At 39.2% G+C, this 20,468-nt stretch overlaps 1 protein-coding gene across 1 annotated transcript in view; it reads right to left on the bottom strand.

Moving 5' to 3' along the window:
• The window catches only part of LOC120533175 (gastrula zinc finger protein XlCGF26.1-like), a 59,547-nt gene extending 44,858 nt beyond the window's left edge, over nucleotides 1-14,689 (bottom strand). The window contains exons 1-2 of the mRNA XM_039759907.1: nucleotides 14,081-14,689; nucleotides 104-524 (exon numbers count right to left, since the gene is read on the bottom strand). Of these exons, the coding sequence (XP_039615841.1) occupies nucleotides 104-518 (415 nt within the window). The 5' untranslated portion in view covers nucleotides 519-524; nucleotides 14,081-14,689. The remainder of the gene's footprint in view (nucleotides 1-103; nucleotides 525-14,080) is intronic.
• Nucleotides 14,690-20,468: the final 5,779 nt, after the last annotated feature.

Genomic DNA, 20,468 nt, shown 5'->3' with positions numbered 1-20,468 from the left:
TGTGCCACTAAGTGTTACATTTCAATTAAAAAGAATGACAGTGCCCCCCAAGTTCATTCACATCAGCCCCAAACTTTACATTAACGTTGTGTACTGCCCATACCTTTCTCAGGAGAGCTTGAATATGACGCAGTCTCATCATTTTGCAGTGCAGGGGGACTACTTGGTGTGAAGCCTAATCCAGTCGCCTCTTTATCTGGAAACACATGCTGAGACACAGACTCGGATTTAATATCTTCTTCTTTAACACTGTTTGCAGTTATAGTTTTTTCTCTGTCAATAATGTCAAATGTTGGCTCTTCTTTAATGTTTCTTAGCTCCCAGTCATTATGCTCATTTATGTTAGGACCTCCCTGCTGAAGGGGCACAGATTCCCAATCACAGACCTCTTTCTTAATGTTCAGACTTATTTCATCCATGGTGTTCATCTCTTCAGAGCTCACCTTTTCAAATGTAGATCTCCTTTTCAGAGAACTTGGATAACTAGACTTATTTTCTCCATGGCATACATTAGCCATTTTTATCTGTAAACAAAAAAAAAAAAAGTACAATATATTGAAAAACTGAACCACAAGGACCTGAACACATCTGAGCTAAGTCCTTCAGTCTTTTCTCACATCTTATTGCCTGCTGCCCTTGAATCAGACCAACAATTCTTACTCGAGTGCTTTTATATACATCTTACAAAATGGAAAACAACACTTAACACATTATTCTACAAATAGCCTCACAAGATTGCTAATCAGTTTAAATATAACCAGTGTTGTATTTCACACCATGTTTGCACTACATAACTTAACTATGTATTAGCCTTTTTTTTTTTTTTTTTTTAATTCCTGCATTCACTGTCTAGTTCACTATGAATTTCAAGAGTTTGTCATATGATGAACTTTATAGCTTCAGGACCCTCTGTGTAAATGTATTGAACATTTTTGCTTTTATGTGCAAGACATTTGACTTGATCCTCCATATAGAAGCCCAAAATTACTCTTTCGGGTGCACCAGTGGGAATTCTAATTTTAGGATATCTGCTAAATCATCTAATTTATTGACTTCTGAAAAACACAACTTTCAGTTACATCACTGTACCAAGACCTTTATGAAAACTTCAGAGAACTGCACACTGATTCTCATGCTACCTCACTTTCTCGCCCCCCCTAATTATCAACCAGTTCAGAAAGGTACATTGTATTGTAAATAGTGGTTTCCTGTGTTAAGCTAATTCTTGGCCCATCTGACCATTATGCCCTCTATTCAAGCCTCTTTTATTACTGGCAGAAAAGCCTCTTATGATGCTCTGCATGACAAGCTTTTTTGAAAGTTAGGCTAAATTATTTGTACTCGCCTCTATAACTAAACACTTCTGTAGCTTCCCCCATAAAACTCCAGATAAGTAATGAAACATCATCTCCCCATCCAAAAATATTTTGTCTGATTATTAACCCACCTATGCCAGACCGGCTTCCATCCATCTGTATGTGATCCCTAAAAAGTGAACAACTGGCTCTATCTGCCCGATTACGTTCTTAAAAACAAAATTACTTTTGCGATCTTCCATCGTAAGAATTTTTCTCAAAGGTGTAGTAATTTCTGAATAGACATTTGATGCATTTACATACAGTAAACAGTAATTAGCAAATAAATTCAAATTTTTCAAGCTTTTTTAAAAGTTGCTAGGTTACATTATGAAGTTTAGCCATTTTCTCTCAGCCTGTGTTTTTATTATAAACTCACACAGTCAACATTATCAAGTTAATGAAGTCTTCTCATGCGAAAACCTCTGGGAAAAATAAATCAATTGACATTACTTGTTACTTACCTTTCTGCTAAATTAATTTTTTGGTTTATTATTCATAACACACTTTACCTCCTTCAGTTGTCTCTTCTACCGTAGCTATGATGCCTGAAAAATATCTTTTAAGTATTGATAGCCCTACAGATAATGCGGTCAGTTATTTCTCCTGAATATTCTATAAAGTCACCTTTATCTAAAGAACTTCCTTCTCGTCCCGTTGTGAATTACATCACACTTCATATCCCTTAAAAACATCTTGTATTGTATGAAGTGCACATCTAAATCACACATTTTATAATTAACTGCTAATACCAAGTCCACCCACCTTATTCTCTAAACCCTATGTAAGAATATACCTGTTTGAAAATGATTGGGAGAATGAGTAAGTATTACATTTCTTCAAGATGGTACCCTGTACAAGACTGGTTGTGTGCCTTGTGCCCAGAATTGCTAGAACAGGGTCCATCCAAACCACAGGATCATTTTAAATAAAACTACCTTTCTTATAATTCAGTCTAGCTAATCACTTTGATCTTTAGTGGACATCTGCACTTCTTGAACCACTGCTTTCGTAATTGCCTTGATAGCTACAGAATGTGAAGTTGAAAAAGGCTTTATCTTACAATATTTTTTTTGAAGTTTTATTAATTTTATTGCAATCCATACAAATCGATCAATTTTTACAAAAAGTAAAATTGAGATAAGAACAAATCGATCCCCACCCCTGAGAGAGAGAGCAAGGCAAACAGAGTAAAATTTAAGGCCTGTAAACATACCTAAATTAATACATTTGATAAGCCAATAGAGATGAATGCAGAAGACAAAGAGATAAGGAAATAATTGCTTCCTCTATGCTTTAAGAGCTTATTTTAAAATATTACTGATTAGATCCTGCCATGTTTTAAAAAAAAGTCTGTACAGATCCTCTAACTGAGTATTTGATTTTTTCCAATTTCAAATAATATACCACATCGGTTTCCCACTGACTTAAAAGAGGAGAGTTTGGGTTCTTCCAGTTTATCAGAATAAGTCTGCGTGCCAAAAGTGTAGTAAATGCAATCACAATTTGTTTGTCTTTCTCCACTTTAAGCCCCTCTGGAAGAACCCCAAACACAGCCATTAATGGGTTAGGAGGGATTGTGAGTCCAAGGCTATCTGAGAGGTAATTAAAAATTTTGGTCCAAAATAATGTTAATTTGGTGCAGGCCCAGAACATGTGACCCAGTGAGGCTGGGACTCCGTTGCAGCGTCCGCAGGTTGGATCATGCCCTGGAAACATTTTGGAGAGTTTCAGATGAGACAGATGTGCTCGATATATAATTTTGAGTTGTATAATACAATATTTAAATAAGCACATGAAAACAGTAATAATGAATTTCTTCTATGAACTCCTGTAGCTGCCCTCAGTTTAGTTTGAGTAATTACATTTCTCATTACAGCACCACCACTTTCTAAACTAAGATAATGTTTACAAAACAACGTAATTCAAATCAAGGTATCAGGGTGCAGCACTTTACTCTGGCAGCACCAAGCATAAAACAAAAAGCAGGAAAGAACCCTGGAAAGGCTCCCAAGACATCACACTCACAATGGGCCAATCTGGAATCTCCAATGAACCTAACCTGCGTGTTTGTGGGATGAAAATACACGCAGACACGGGGAGAACATGCAAACTCCACACAGAAGATTTTTTTTTAATCATACAGGTTAACCTCTCAGATCATTTGATTAGTGCTAACTCGTTATTCCACACTCTAGATTAAAAACAAAAGGGGATTACAGCCCTCTGTGTTATGGCGCCCAAACTCTGGAACTGTCTCGCCCTTGATATCAGAGCGTCCAGTTCTGTCACTGCATTTAAGACTCAGTTGAAAACATTATTTTAGAAAGGCATTTCTTTCTCGATAGGTTGCTTTTTTTTTTTAATATCTTTCCATTATATATTTTATCTATTTTTTTTTACCGACGAGGGCTTGCTAATTTTACTCTCTTTTTTTTCTTGTTATTGATCCAATTTTATATGAAATATTGCATGTTTTTTTCATTTCACTTATTGTTCATTGTATGCCTTTTTTGTTTTGTCATTGGAAAGCAGTTAAAAAGTGCTTTATAAATAAAATAAATTAATCTGAAGATAAATCACCAAGTGCAGAATTCAAAGCCAGGACACTGGATCTGCGAGAGACTGGACAACTGCCTGTCCTTCTAAATTTGTTGTTTCATCTTCTAAGCGTTTCCTTATTGACACAGCTCACTGTGCAACTCCTCTGTCCCTCAGGCCTTTTTAAAATGTTGGTTATTCAGCAGTCCTTTAAGAATGACTAGGATGTTACTATACAAGAGCTGCGCTCAGGGCCATGGCTTAAAGCTGCAGCTCAATTCTCAGAGCTTGGACTGAATAACTATAAAGCCCTTTGGTAGGCATAATTCACAAAAGGAAAGATCAATACACTAATTTTTAAGTAAGCTGCCAGTGATCAACAGCAAGAAGAATCAGAGACACACACATATACACACCACCAGCAGGGGACTTGCAGCTAATTCAAACAACTTTCACCCATTGCTTAAAAGTGGCAGGAGCCAACATTGGGCACTTGGAACAAATCTTACTCCAACTAGCCAAACTTTTCAATGAATGCTGGTGCACAAGCTCAGGAGTCTAAAGACAGAGCCAGACTGCTAGTTGGTGAATGTAGGTTCTCCAATATACCTGTAGACTTTATAGATTTGTCATTTTGATTTTTATTAACTTTCCAAGCTTTCTGAAAACACATTTTCATTTTGTCTTAATGGGCTATCAAGAGCTGATTGATTGGGGGATGGCAAATCTACCACTTTAAACACGACACAAAGTGTGAAGAAAGAGAAGGGGTCTCAATACTTTCAACCCACTGTATTATAACAACTAGAATCAGTCCTTTGACCAGTGAAAAAAGGAGAAACATAAAAAGATTGGAATAGCTACCACCATAATGCAAGACAGATTTTGACTTGCTGCATTTTCCATGCAATGTGCCTCTGTATAGAAATCTTCAAGGTCAACAGAAGTGTAGACCTCTGGTTATCCACACTTTTTCCAGTAAGCCTGGCTCATACAGGTTAGTCAAATGTTTTAAATCACCTCAGTTTTCCAGTTTGTCTTCAAATTTAATTAGTCGAAATGCAACGAATGACCGAAAAGATACATAGTAAACTGCCAGAGGTTTAAATTTAAAGTTTAGGTTAGCAAAAACTGAAAAAAAAAAAAAAATCAGAATATTACAAAATGGGCCTTCTTCAAGGAACGTCTAATAGGTTACAACCTAAAAAATGTTCTGCAGCAATTCAAGTAAATGAAGCCTTGCAAGCTGAAGAAAACAAGTGTCCCAGCTTCTGTCGATTACTTAAAAAAGCTCTGCATGTCTTAAAGCAGAGTTGGGACAGACTCTCTAAAGTACTACATGGACAATATTCCAGTGATAATGGCAATTAACAAATTAAATGAGAAAGAGCATTATTATCCTTAGAAGTGTAGGCCTTCCCTTTAGAGAAATTGGAAAAAATAAATAAATAAGTGTCAGCGAGTCCAGTGGTGTCCTACATAATCCAAAGGCAATTGGAAACTGAGAGAAACACTGTTAAGACGAGATCTGGCAGTCACAACCCAATCACAAGACAAGTTTCTGAGGGTCACAAGCTTGCGCGGTAGGAGCCTCACAGCACAGCTTAACAGCGGTCGAAGAAAGCAAATCTCTGTTTCTATTGTGAAGAGGAAACTCTGTGCTGCAGGTTAAACAGGGTGAGTGGCAGTAAGAAAGCCATTCTTTAAAGGACAAAATTGAACCCTGAAATACCGGCTGTGGACTACTGCAGACTGGAAGTCTTATGGACCGATGCCTTCTGCTCATCACACAGGGTGTATGTACACCATCAAGTGTGACAGGATGGTTCCTCAGTGTGCGACACCAACTGTCAAACATGGAGGAGGAAATGTGATGGTCTGGGGTTCTTTTGTTGGGGGCAGAGTTGGTGACTTGCAGAGAGTGAATCAAAAGGGTTACTGTAGCATTTTGCAGCACCACCTTGTACCTTCTGGTCTGTGTCTACTAGGTCAGGGGTTCATCCTACTGCAAGACTATGACCCCAAAAAATAACTCCAGGCTATGTCAGAATTAAGTTAAAAGAAAAGAACAAGAAGGTACACTTCAAAACATGGAATGGCCAGAACAATATCTAGGCATAAAACCTACCACGTTAGTTTGGGATGAACTGAACTGAAGGGTGAAAGGAAAGCAACCTACACGTGCAACACATTTGTGGGAAATACTGCAACAGTGTTGGGAAAATCATTTATAGAAAGAATGCCACGTGTGTGTTTGGCTGTTATATCAGCAAAAGGTGGCTACTTTTAATTGGTACCCCCGCCCCCCCATCAACTGCTTTCCTCTGTAAATTGTATTTCCATTTCTGACCGTATCATCACCCTCTACCCTTCTGTTACAAATCTAGGTATCAAGTTAGACTCCGATCTACCATTTGATACACATGTCCATCACTGTTGTAAAATTGCCTTCCTTCATCTCTGAAACATAGCCAAACTCCATCCCTACCTTTCCCTCTGTGATGCTGAAAAGATGGTTCACGCCTTTGTTTCATCCAGGCTGGATTATTGTAAAGAACTCCTCATCGGGATCCCCAGCAAGAGCCTTCAAAAGCTCCTACAAATTCAAAATAGTGCTGCAAGGATCCTGATGAGGGTGTGGAAATATGAACACATTTCACCAATCCTTCAGTCACTTCATTGGCTCCCTATTCACCTCCGTATCAAATACAAACTCTCTCGGTTTACTCACCAGTGTATCCATGGAAATGCTCCATATCATCTGAAGGAACTCCTAATACTACAAACCACTGCAAGAAACCTCCATTTTGCAAATACCTACCGCCTTCACCCCCACCCCGTGACCAAAACTTCATACAAATGGGTGACTGAGCCTTTGCAGTCGCTGCTCCACGGCTCTGGAATGCCCTACCAGAGAACATAAGAACACAGCAGATTGTGGGCTGTTTTACAAGACAGTTAAAGACTTTTCTATTTAGGAAAGCCTATCAACAAGAATGCTATAATTATTGTTGTTTTATCTGTTTTTATCTTGCCTTGCCTTTCTTTAAACTTTTTATGTAGCACGTTGAGATTCACTGCTAATGTAAAGTGCCACATAAATAAAATGCATTATTATTATTATTATTACTGTGATGAATCAAAACTTTGGATAAAATTTTCTTCAATTAATGATTCCTTGACTTTTTTTTTTTTTTATTTGCCATTGTTAAAATTTTATCCATGCCTTAATTTCATGAAACATTTAAGATATTAAACGGAGTGCATTTCCACAAAATCTGAAAAAACTGAGGAGTTCTAAAACTTATCATCAGTAGTGTATGTCAGCATTCGATACCAATCAACCTGACATACTGAGAAACAGAAGGAATGCTAACCCATTTACTGCTTTATGGATTCAGGGCTTTTATTTGAATCATTCACAGACAGACAGTCAAATTACAAGACACCTTTTTCAAAATATTCAAAAAAATTTTCAAAATATTTACATTCATTCAAAGCTGTCTTATCAACTTTACTATTTACACTGTACAGAAGTGACCCGAGACACAATGACCACTGTTACATTATCGGGTATGCTAATAAATACCATGCTGAGGCATATCTGCGGAAGATGAAAGATACTTTTAAAACAAGTGGACTGCTTGGTAAACTGGTGTAAAAAGAACCATCTTACTCTGAATGTTAAAAATATGGAATAAATGATATTTGACTTCAAGAGGCTGAAATCTGCAAGTTCATCCATCATTGCTCTTCGAAGGGAGGTAAAAAATGGTAACTGAACACAAATGCTCAAGAACTACCCTAGATAATACAGTAATCCCTCGCTATATCGCTCTTCGACTTTCGCGGTTTCACTCTATCGCGGATTGTAAATGTAAGCATATCTAAATATATATCACGGATTTTTCGCTGGTTCGCGGATTTCTGCGGACAATGGGTCTTTTAATTTATGGTACACGCTTCCTCAGTTTGTTTGCCCAGTTGATTTCATACAAGGGACGCTATTGGCAGATGGCTTAGAAGCTACCCAATCAGAGCATGTATTACGTATTAACTAAAACTCCTCAATGCTATAAGATTATGCTTGATTATTCTTTTGACTGCTTGATTGTTTGCTTCTCTCTGCCTCTCTCTCACCCTCTCTGACATTCTCTGCCCCTGACGGAGGGGGTGTGAGCAGAGGTGCTGTTTGCACAGAGGCGGTTTGCTTAAAAGATACTGACGCTCCTCTGAAAAATGAGGCTTTATTGCGGTGCTCGGCATATTTAAAAGCACACGTATTGATTTTTTGATTGTTTGCTTTAATCTCGCTCTCTCTCTCTGACGTTCTCTGCGCCTGACGGAGGAGATTTGAGCAGAGGGGCTGTTTGCACAAAGGCTGTTTGCTTAGAAGATACTGACGCTCCTCTGAAAAATGCCGCTTTATTGCGGTGCTTCAGCAAACTTAAAGGAACACGTATTGATTTTTTGATTGTTTGCTTTTCTTTGCGAGCGCTCGCGCTCTCTCTTAAATTCTCTTCTCCTTTGAAGAAAAGATATATTTGCATTCTTTTAATTGTGAGAAAGAACTGTCATCTCTGTCTTGTCATGGAGCACAGTTTAAACTTTTGACTAAAGGGTGTTATTTCATGTCTAAAAGGCTCTAATAATGTTAACAGTGTGGGAGAGTTTATAAGGGCTTAAAATATATAAAAATAACTATACAAACATATGGTTTCTACTTCACGGATTTTCATCTATCGCGGGGGGTTCTGGAACGCAACCCCCGCGATCGAGGAGGGATTACTGTAATCTTAATTGGAATGTAGTGAAAAAGTCAAGCAAAATAACCCCTTTTATTGGCTAACTAAAAAGATAACAATATAATAGCTTTTGAGGCCTATTTCATTTATGTTAGGTAAAATGCCCAGAGGGGACTGGGTGGTCTCGTGGCCTCGAACCCCTGCAGATTTTTTTTTCTTCTCCAGCCGTCTGGAGTTTTTTTTTGTTTGTTTGTTTGTTTTTTCTGTCCTTCCTGGCCATCGGACCTTACTCTTTTTCTATGCTAACTAATGTTGTCTTATTTTAATTTCTTATTTTGTCTTTAATTTTTCTTCATTATGTAAAGCACTTTGAGCTACTTTTTTGTATGAAAATGTGCTATATAAATAAATGTTGTGTTGTTGAGGCAACTCAGGTCCCTTCTTCAGGCAAGATGTAATGTTAATTGGAATGCAAATACAAAAAACTTAATAATCTAAATGTAATCAGCCCTTACTTCTCCTCCTGATAGATAGATAGATAGATAGATAGATAGATAGATAGATAGATAGATAGATAGATACTTTATTAATCCCAAGGGGAAATTCACAATACGTATAGCATTCAAAGCGGACAAGGACTTCTTCTTGTCCTTTTATTGCAGTGTGATGCAAACTGTCATCACTTTCAGCTTCATTGTCTGGTTTAGTAGGCTGACAAAGCAAAGTTTAAAGAATCCCTTAGCAGATTACCAAAGTTGCAGCCGAGGTCATAGGGGCTGACGTCAGTGATTAGGTAAGTGTGTGCCAGAGGGCAATGTTAACAAAAATGGAAATCCTCTCAACTGATGATAGATACTCATTATATGCAAATCTTAAGTAAATAAGGGAGGATAGTTGCTTAAAAAAACCACACAAAAACTGTTCTACAAATTCCATTCTTCCCAGGGCCATAATAATAATTCTTTACATCTATATAGTGCTTTTCTTAATACTCAAAGCACTTCTTCGTAATGAGTTGGGAGCCACTCCAACCTCCACTAACGTGTAGCCTTTCAGCTTTGATGATGGGATGGCAGACATTATGTGCCAGTACACTCACCACACAATTGCAGTTAGGTCAGTGTTTCCCAACCTCGGTCCTGGGGACCCACTTGTGGCTGCAGGTTTTTGTTCAAACCAGATTCTTTATCAGTGACAACACCTGACAGCACTGATCTCACTTAATTAGCTGTTTTTTTTTTTTTCTTTTATTCGACATTCAGAAAAGCACAGCAGCATGATTTTTACATTTATAAGACATTTAGAAATATTTCTACTATTGCTGTTTAATTTAAATGCTTAACTCACTTTTGTTGATTTCATTATACTTTGCCCTCTCTCTGTGCAGTTTTTCCCCCTTCGTTGTACCTTAATAATGACAATTTAAAACGAGCAGAGCAGACACCCAAGCAAACATCACACTGAATAATCAAAGGCTGCAACTACTTTAGAGTCAGACTCACTAATTAGTAAATAATGGATTAATTAAATAATTAGAACACTTTGAAAAGTAGAATGAAAATCAAGACGAAAATACTGTTAAAAAGATAACAAGTACATTACTCCCATATAACTGCTTGGTACACTTTATTTTTTTTATCAAACTTAGTTTTCTAAATTCTATAATTGTTCCCTAAACACAGAACCTGGGAAATAACAGCTCACTTAATTAGCTCAGGAACTCAATTAAAAACAGAAGCGGGTTGGAACAAAAACCTGCAGCCACAGGGGGTCCCCCAGGACCGAGTTTGGGAAACACTGAGTTAGGTGGTGAAGTGGTGAGACAGCCAATTAGAAATTAAGGTGATGATTAGGGGGATAAACAGACTAGGAAATGGAGGGCAATTTAGCCTGGACGTCAGTAAACACCATGCTCTGTACCAAGAATGGCCAAGGATCTGTCATGACCGCAGAAAGTCTGGACCTCAGTTTTTATGTAACATCCAAAAGACGGCGACATTTTTCAGCAAAGTGTCCCCCCATCTCTGCACTGGGGCATTGGGATCCACATTCAGACCACAGGGTAAGTGTCCGCAGCTGGCCTCACCAACACCTCTACCAGCAGCAACCCAAGTACTGGGCAGTCTAAAAAATGCTTAGCTTCAACTGGATGACGACTTCGGAGGTGTATTTGGTATGACTATTGGCACAATGCCTTTTTAATGAGGATTATCAGAGATAATAAAACAATTCTTATATTCTGTATAAAGGTTTCATATTAATCATGTTACCATTTTTAGGCAAATACGCACTAACTGCTAGAAGTCATTGGCGTCATGTTGTCCATTATCACAGTGTGATCCAGTCTGGTTTTCAAATTATGCAAATAGTTTTAAACTGTCTTATCTCTGTCTTTTCCTTTAATTTAAATTCTGTCTTGTTATTTCGAGTGATTGGGAAGGCAAATTTCATGTTTTCTTGTATAAACATTAGTAAATAAAACCATGAACATGGTAGAGTAAAGTCAGTTCTTATATAAAGATAAACTATTTTGTCAAAACTACAGAGCTTACAGAAAAGGCAAAAAAATATAGGTGCATTGTTTAATGCCATGTTCACACACATAGGGGAAGCATCAGCCTTCTAAGGCAAACACCATTCAAAGTGGTGAACGTTAAAGTTCCCGGGTGTCTTGGTTGTCTGATTTTTGACAAGGCGTGACATAAAGGAAACTATTCACCTCAATTGTTTTTTTGTGTGGAAATAATCTTAGCCAGTTTTGATATTAAACCATCACATTGTGTTTGAAGCAATACTGTAGTTGGGTAGTGCCTTTGTTTTATTATTTTCTTGAAAAACTGGGAGAACATTTCTAATCTCTTTTGTTGCACACATTCATAAGCAAAACAACAAACAGATTCACCTGAAAACAGAACAAAGAGGTCATCAAATGTCACAATGCTCATTAAAAACACACACACACCCCCAACATTTGTTACATACAAAACAGTCATTCCAGGCCAAACTGGCATCATAGTGAATAGCAATTTTTAACAATCCCAAAATTAAGACGTTTTATTCTAAAAGTCCCACTTCAGCCTCCAGAAACAGAGTGTCTTCTAGAATTGTCCAAGTCTGCAGTTTAAAACGCAAAGTCACAATCGAGTTAAAATACAGCTTTTACTATACCAGAAATGTCTCTTTCATTAACACTAGTAGTATTTACTCTATTATATTGCATTTGACTCCATAACAACCACTTTATATTTCTTATGCACAGTCTATTAGTTTTCTCTCTCTCTCTTTTTTTTTTTATAAAAATTGCATCACCATTTAATAGGTTCAACCCCCAGACACTGACCATTGTTGTTTATATACAGCCCCAGTTCCAACTTTAGTGTGGTTTTGGACTAAACTAAATCAGATGACCTTATCCAAATAAGGTTTGTTTAAATGATTGGTACTCTGTTACTCTGACCACCCTTTTTAAATATGCTTGGATACAACACTCTGTGAATAATAATACTACATTTTATTTATATAGCGCCTATCCCATGCTCAAGGCTCTTAAAGAATATAAGAAAGAATGGCAGGGTATACAGTATATAGCATTGTACAAACCAAATAAAGAAGATTACGACAGTGAATTCAGAGAAAAAAAATGCCTCACGGACAACATAATTGATGGCCTAGCACACACACACACATACAGGTTACATGAGCATCTTGAGAGAGAAGGGTAATAAAGTCAAGAAGAGCTAAAAGCCTTCCTGAACTGATGAGTTTTGAGTTGTGAACAGCTGGCTTCTTTAGCAATGACCTTTTGTGGCCTACCGAGTCAGACTGAAAGACCATTTCAAGGCTCAGGACACCTTTGCTGTTGTTTTGGGTTAATTAGCGGAGTGGAATGGGACACCAGGAGTCTACAATATTCTAATCTCCTTAGATACTGAATTTTGGGTTTTCATTAGCTATAAGCAATAATCAGCAAAATGAAAGGCAATGAACGCTTGAACTACATCACTCTGTGAGTAATGAATCTATATACGAGTGTCACTTTTTGAATCCAATTACTGAAATAAATGAACTTTGATGATATTTTAAATTTATTCAGATGCACCTGTAGACGCGTTAGGTGCTGTTCAAGGAAAGCCAAGAAAATCATCAGTGACGTCGTTCATCCGTGTAATGAACATTTAAAAATTGTTTCCTTCAGATAGACCAGGGGTTCTCAACGTCGGTCCTGGGGACCCCCTGTGGCTGCAGGTTTTTGTTCCAACCAAATTCCTAATCAGTGACAACACCTGATAGCACTGATCTCATTTCATTAAATGTTTTTTTCTTTTATTCGACATTCAGAAAAGTATAGCAGCATGATTTTTACATTTATATGACATTTAGAAATATTTCTGCTTTTGCTAAAGATTTAAATGCTTAACTCTCTTTTGTTGACTTCATTATACTTTGCCCTTTCTCTGTACAGTTTTTCACCTTCATTGTATCCTAATAATGACAGCTTAAAAACGAGCAGATCAGACACGCTGGCAAACAGCACTGAATAATCAAAGGCTGCAACTACTTTAGAGTCAGACCCACTAATTAGTAAATAATGGATTAATTAAACAAACACCATGAAAAGTAGAATGAAAATCAAGATGAAAATATTGTTAAAAAGAAAAAATACATTATTCCTAAATAACTGCTTGGTACATTTTAATTTTTTTTTTCAAGCAAACTTACTTTTCTAGTTAATATATTGTTCCTTAAACACAGAACTTGGGAAATATCAGTTCACTTAATTAGCCCAGGAGTTCAATTAAAAACAGAAGCTGGTTGGAACAAAAACCTGCAGCGTCAGGGGGTCACCAGGTCCGACGTTGAGAACCCCTGAGATAGATAAAACAATAGCATCGATTCACCAGACTCCGAAACAGCTTCATCTATCAAGCTGATTGGGTGCTGAATTCTGCATTACTGGTACTAACTACGATTTAAACTGAGAAACCAGTAATCAAAACTGTTTTAATGAAGAATCTAAGTACCTCGTCGACAGAAAAATAAAGTTAGGACTAAAAAAAAAAAAAAAAAAGCCCACACACATTAATCATGCAACTGAACACGGAAATCGTGCAGGGGTGATACGCGTACGTGACCCTGAAGACATACGCCGTCCACTCTCGTGCATAGCACCAGTACAGCAAGGGGCAACGAGGACTAACTTTTACCTGCTACCGGATAGCTTTCGCGTAAACGTTCAGACTACAAAAACCACACAAGGTTTCTACTAAATCATCTTTGTCCTTTGCCTGGATCGTGTGCAGCAAAACCCCCTCTCCCACCTCCGCCCAAAGTAACGCGAACGTAAAGGGAGCAAGAACTCGAATCAATGGAACATGCACATACCGCTCGGCCAAATGTACTCCAAACGGAATTCTGGTATATCACTATCATTGATCTTACCTTCAAGTGTTCTGGAAGTGCGTGCCTTTTCTTGAACTTACCAAACAAACGACTGCAGTCAGCGTGTAAAGTCGGAAAAATTACAACAGAAAAGCAGAATTTCCGGCCAGGAGTGCTACGAAATATGTCAAAATAAAAGTCCCCTTAAGCCTGACACATTCGAGCTATTGGCATAGGTGAAACAGCTGTTTCAACAAAACAGCTAGGTGCGCTGGCATGCAGGGATGACCCTCTTTATTGTACAAGCCTCGGATAAGTAATCAAGTAAGATTTTTCTTGCTTTTTAACACTAGAACCCCTGAAACCTACGAAAAACCTCGTAATGCTGGGCCACCTTAAATTCTCTCGCACGGCCTCATCACCGTCTTTGTTTTGCAAATGTGTCGATCAGCACCGGCAGTAGCCAGCTTGCTATCCATCCCCCCACGGAGCTGAGGAAATGCGAGGAACACTTTTACAAGTACCTGTACTATATATTTACACCGGATGTTACAGACTCAAATCAACGATGTTTTTATTATATAATTGTAATAATAATAATAGCAGCTCATTAATCAAAATGATAAATGCGAGGAGGAACCGGGATCGAACCCGCATGTTTTTGATTATAAGAAAGCCCTTATTACTTCTGCAGCAGCCAAGCACACTTGGCTACTACTTCCTACCATAACCCAATTTCTTTTTCTTTAGTTATATTCTTGAATAAAAGCATACTTGTTTTGTTATACATTTTTGTAAAAGTGTTTATTTGATATCTAGACTTCACTCTTGACACATTATGCACATCACTTCAGCATGCTGTCAATTATTATTTTAACATGAGAAATGTTTATGTCTTAGTTATGTGTTCAACATTTCCTGTCCTCCTACGTTTACCCAGATCGTTGTAGACACGGAGCACACATACAATGGTTGTATTCCAAATAGTATATATCCTAAAATCTCCAGTCACCTCACGCCCAAATAAATACACTTGAGCTCTGAAAATCTTCTCTCCAACTTCAGCTGTGTAGGTGGGGGGTGGGATAGCAGGCTGCTTGCTGCAAGTGCTGACTGACACATTTACTACACAAAGGCGCTGATGAAGAGGTGCAGGGATTTTAAGGTGGCCCAGTGTTGAGACTTTATTCGTAGGCTTAACATTAGAATTGCCAGAGTCTACAAGAAAACTCGTAAATTCGGCCCACCTTAAATCGTTTCTCACCTCTCCATCAGCGTCTTTTGTCCTGTAAATGTGTCAATAAGCAGCCTGCTATCCCCCCAACCCCACCGCTGCAGTTTATTTCGCAAAAAAGTTTCTCAGTGCTCAGTGTTTATCTTTGAGTGAGTGAGGAGCTTTATAGGGTAAAATAGTACATCGTCATTTGAATACATACATTTCATGTGTGTTCCATGTCAACAACAATCTAATAGTTAATACAAAAAACATTTTTCATGTTTTAGTAATATTTGAAAAAATGTAGACATCCATCCCGCCAAATCCTAACTACAGGGTCACGGGGGGTCTGCTGGAGCCAATCCCAGCAAACACAGGATGCAAGGCAGGAAACAAACCCCGGGCAGGGCACAGCCCACCACAGGGCACACATACACACAAACACACACTAGGGACAATTTAGAATTGGCAATGCGCCTAACTGCATGTCTTTGGACTGTGGGAGGAAACCTACGCAGACACGGAGAGAACATGCAATCTCCACGCAGGGAAGACCCGGGAAGCGAACCTGGGTTTCCTAACTGCAAGGTGGCAGCGCTACCCACTACACCACCGTGCCACCCAAAATGTAGACATGAAATGTATAATGTGTGAAGCCTCAAATACAAATATGAAATAAACACTTTAACAAAAGGTAGTAGTATAACAAAACAAGTGCACTTTTATTTAGGAATTTAACAGGCGGTTGGTACGACAGCTTGCGTGGTGCAATGCTAAGAACTGCTGCCTTCCAATCAAGAGGCTGCGGTTTCGATATCTCTTACTGCTATGCCACGGAAGCTGTTGTGTTATCTTTGAACCTTTTGTGAAAGTGTTTATTTAATCTTTGGACTTCAGGCTTCACATATTATATAGTGTATGCCAACATTTTGTCATCATTCTATATAAAAGCGGTCGGGATTGTCCTTCCGTCCCATGAGTGCTACGCAGGCGAGAAGTTTCATACACGCCCCGTCCATTTTGCAATGCACGATGGGATTTGTAGTTTCATTTTTCCAGGTAAAAGATGATTTTCTACTCCAGACTGTGCGATATCTTCTCCTTCTTTCTTGCTATATAAAAGCAGTCAGGATTGTCCTCCTGTCCCGTGAGTGGAAAGCATAGCGGTATTCCGCTTATCACAGACTTACTACTTGCTGCTTGTGGTACGAAGCAACATGAAGTGAGCAGAGTTCTGGTGCTCCCATCGTTCCCTTGCTTTTGTGCGCGATGTGCTGGAAAAATAGAAAAAATTATGTCTCTGGAAATAATTAATGTTGATGGAGTACAAATGCTCATCGCGTAGTAAATATCAGGGGGGTTCAAAAGGGCAACCTCAAGGAGGAGAACCTTCCAGAAGGACAACCATCTCTGCAGCAATCCACCAATCAGGCCTGTATGGTAGAGTGGCAAGACGGAAGCCACTCCTTAGTAAAAGGCACATGGCAGCCCGCCTGGAGTTTGCCAAAAGGCACCTGAAGGACTCTCAGACAATGAGAAACAAAATTCTCTGGTCTGATGAGACAAAGATTGAACTTTTTGGTGTGAATGCCAGGCATCACGTTTGGAGGAAACCAGGCACCACTCATCACCAGGCCAATACCATCCCTACAGTGAAGCATGGTGGTGGCAGCATCACGCTGTGGGGATGTTTTTCAGCGGCAGGAACTGGGAGACTAGTCAGGATAAAGGGAAGGATGACTGCAGCAATGTACAGAGACATCCTGGATGAAAACCTCCTTCAGAGCGCTCTTGACCTCAGAATGGGGCGGCGGTTTATCTTTCAGCAGGACAACGACCCTAAGCACGCAGCCAAGATATCAAAGGAGTGGCTTCAGGACAATTCTGTGAATGTCCTTGAGTGGCCCAGCCAGAGCCCAGACTTGAACATCTCTGGAGAGATCTTAAAATGGCTGTGCACCGACGCTTCCCATCCAACCTGATGGAGCTTGAGAGGTGCTGCAAAGAGGAATGGACGAAACTGGCAAAGGATAGGTGTGCCAAGTTTGTGGCATCATATTCAAAAATACTTGAGGCTGTAATTGTTGCCAAAGGTGCATCAAGAAAGTATTGAGCAAAGGCTGTGAATAATTATGTACATGTGATTTCTCAGTTTTTTTATTTTTAATAAATTTGCAAAAACCTCAAGTAAACTTTTTTTCATGTTGTCATTATGGGGTGTTTTGTGTAGAATTCTGAGGAAAAAAATGAGTTTAATCCATTTTGGAATAAGGCTGTAACATAACAAAATGTGGAAAAAGTGATGCGCTGTGAATACTCTCCGGATGTACTGTACACTGAAATACAAGAACCGGTTTAGGAAAAATGCTGAGATGGTCAAGTAAATAAAAAATGTACCAGAAGAAAGGTTGATGTAATATACAAAATGTACTGAAGGATGACTAAGAGATGACTAAGAAATCAGCAGATGTCCTGTAAACAATCAGAATGGACAATTGTTATATGCGCAGAAATTTCAAAGGTGGTGGCGCAACACAAAAGTATAAGAAGAACCAGAATATGATATAACACACTTTTATCTTCTAATATATAAAGCAGAGTCGATGTATGTATGTGTGTATGTATGTATGTTTGTTTGTCCGCCATACTAATCTGCACCAGGAGTCCGATCACCACCAAGCTGGGGATGGGGCTCCTTTGTGACCAGGAGGAGGTCATGGGGTATGTTTGGTTGGGAAAAATGTTCGTGGTGAAGCGCAGGGCACCTTTTCACCGACACAATGTTTGGCACATGCATTGCAACAGACATTCACGATGGCGCCATCTAGCAGCACGTTTGGTCCCTGTGCGTCGCTCTTTACCCATGTTTCTTTAAATTGCCAAGAGATGGCTCAAGTTTCCAAGGATGAGAAGACCAACTGCTTTGATCGGGTGAAGTGGAACTGCCATATGGATGTAAAACGTGAACAACCCAGTGCGCATGACTGGCTCACACCCCCGCGTTTCCGCAGGTCACACTCCCACACGCACTGATAGTGCTGTATTTCATTCGCCAACGTTCGTTGTATGGCAGCACGTTTCAACAGACACTCACCTTAAAATGATATCATCCTTCTCCCACCATTTTCCCCACACGCACCAGCAGTTGTATGTCACTGCTCTCTGTAGTTACCATCGCCAACGTCCGTTAGATGCCAGCACGGTTCAACACAGACATTCCTCACAAATAGAGCACCGCTCCCTGCCATTTTTCCCAGTACAGTTTCAGTGCTACTCTTTCTCACTGGCTTTCCAGATTTGTGGTGCTATTTGCTCACTTTCCAAATCACAGTACGATTTCAGCTTTGCTCTTTCTGACTGACTGGTGCTATTTGTTCGCTTTCCGACATATTGTAAATAAGGTAAATTCATATCACTGTGGTGCTTATTCCGTACGTAATACCATGTAACACATTATAATTGTCCTGCTTTTCACTAATATACCCATACCACCAAAAAAAAAGACGTAGAATTGGCAGGTCCACTTCAGATGCCAGAACAAAGTCTATTTCAAGGGCGTCTGAAATGCCACAGCAGACAGAATCCAGAGTGGAGGAACTTACAATAAAATTTGAATCAGAACACTGTTTGTTCTATTTCTATGTTCTGTTTCTTTCATTTGGGAAATTCACTGGTTATAGATTCCCGGGCAACGGCCGGTACTCCTGCTAGTTTTATATAAATCATTTGGGTGTAAATCAGTGAACCAACCAGATTAAAATGTATGCATTGATTGACACTGCATGTAAATTCAGTAGTTTATACAATCCATCCATCCATCATCCAACCCACTATATCCTAACACAGGGTCACGGGGTTCTGCTAAACCTCTATATTCTTTGTTTCTCTGACCATTATGACCATGCTGTAACAGAGTGCTTTTGAAGAATGCTCCCCCCAAGGCATTTTGTTGAGGAGTAAATAAAAAATACAATGAACAGCTTTTCTCCTGCCTGATAACTGATTTGTCCTGTTAGGAGACGTTTCTTTTTTTAATAAGATGTTAAATTTCTACTACAAGTGAGGCGGCTCCTTTTATTCAGTTCCTGGGAGTGGTCCATGTGGATCATTAGTATTACCTGGAATCATTCCCAGGTGTGGTGGAAGTACACTGTACAGCTCCCCCTGGCGGCCCCCACAGACTTTTACAGGGCTGTACCAGACTCCAAATCTGTGGTGTCACAGCTCCCCAGGAGGGCTGCCCTCTAGTGTCCCAGGGAAGGTAATGCCTCAGAGATGCTCTCTTCCCAGGTTCTTCCATCTTGCTGGCGTCCCCGCCGGGTATTGGCCAAGGCCGCCCATCACAAAAGATAGATATAAAGGGCACTGTATAATAGATAGATAGATAGATAGATAGATAGATAGATAGATAGATAGATAGATAGTGTAAGAAAGGCAAAGCCATCCAAATTTGCATACAGCAGAAGCTGGTGTGCAGCGGGCTGCATGGTGCAGTACAGGCAGAGTTGTCCTTACAACCACTCGTGCACCCAAGTTATTGTCGAACACTACATGCCAAGGGGTATTACTGTCTCTAGTGCCAGTTACTGTGACTTGCTGGAGACCAATGTGAAGCCTGCTATTCGATCCAAGCGGTGAGGACTGCTGTCTCAAGGAGTCCTTTTGCTGCAAGACAATCATACACACTGCATTAAAACCCCAAGGCTTGTCTGGAGAAACTGAAGTTTGAGGGATTGTGACATCCTCCTTTTTTGCCAGATTTGGCACTCTGTGATTTCCACCTTTTTGGACCACTAAAAATCATCTGGGTGGTTGTCTATGTTGGAGACTCAAATCAAACGGCTGTTTTTATTATATAATAGTAATACTAATAGCCACTGACTACTCAAAGTGCTAAACACAGGGAGGACCTGAAATCAAACCCGCAAGGTCTGCCCTTGCACCAGCCACGCAGAGACAGCCGCATTTCCACTGTGAAACATGCAAGCACACACATGCATGAAAACGTCTTTACTTTGTATCGATTGATATTTGTGTTTGTTTTCACACATTGACAGCATATGTAAATTGTATAATTTCTTTTTTCTTCACTTTTATTCTTGAATAATCGCAAATTTGTTTTGTTATAACTTTTGTGAAAGTGTTTATTTGATATTTTCACTTCAGTCTTCACACATTACACACTTCATGTCAACATTTTGTTGACAAAAATTCCACTTTAGTTATGTGTTC

The sequence above is a fragment of the Polypterus senegalus genome, chromosome 8 (genome assembly GCF_016835505.1).
Source record: "Polypterus senegalus isolate Bchr_013 chromosome 8, ASM1683550v1, whole genome shotgun sequence".
Classification (NCBI taxonomy): Eukaryota; Metazoa; Chordata; class Cladistia; order Polypteriformes; family Polypteridae; genus Polypterus; species Polypterus senegalus.
Note: the sequence above shows the minus strand (reverse complement) of the source record. Positions and strands in the feature narration are given on the sequence as shown.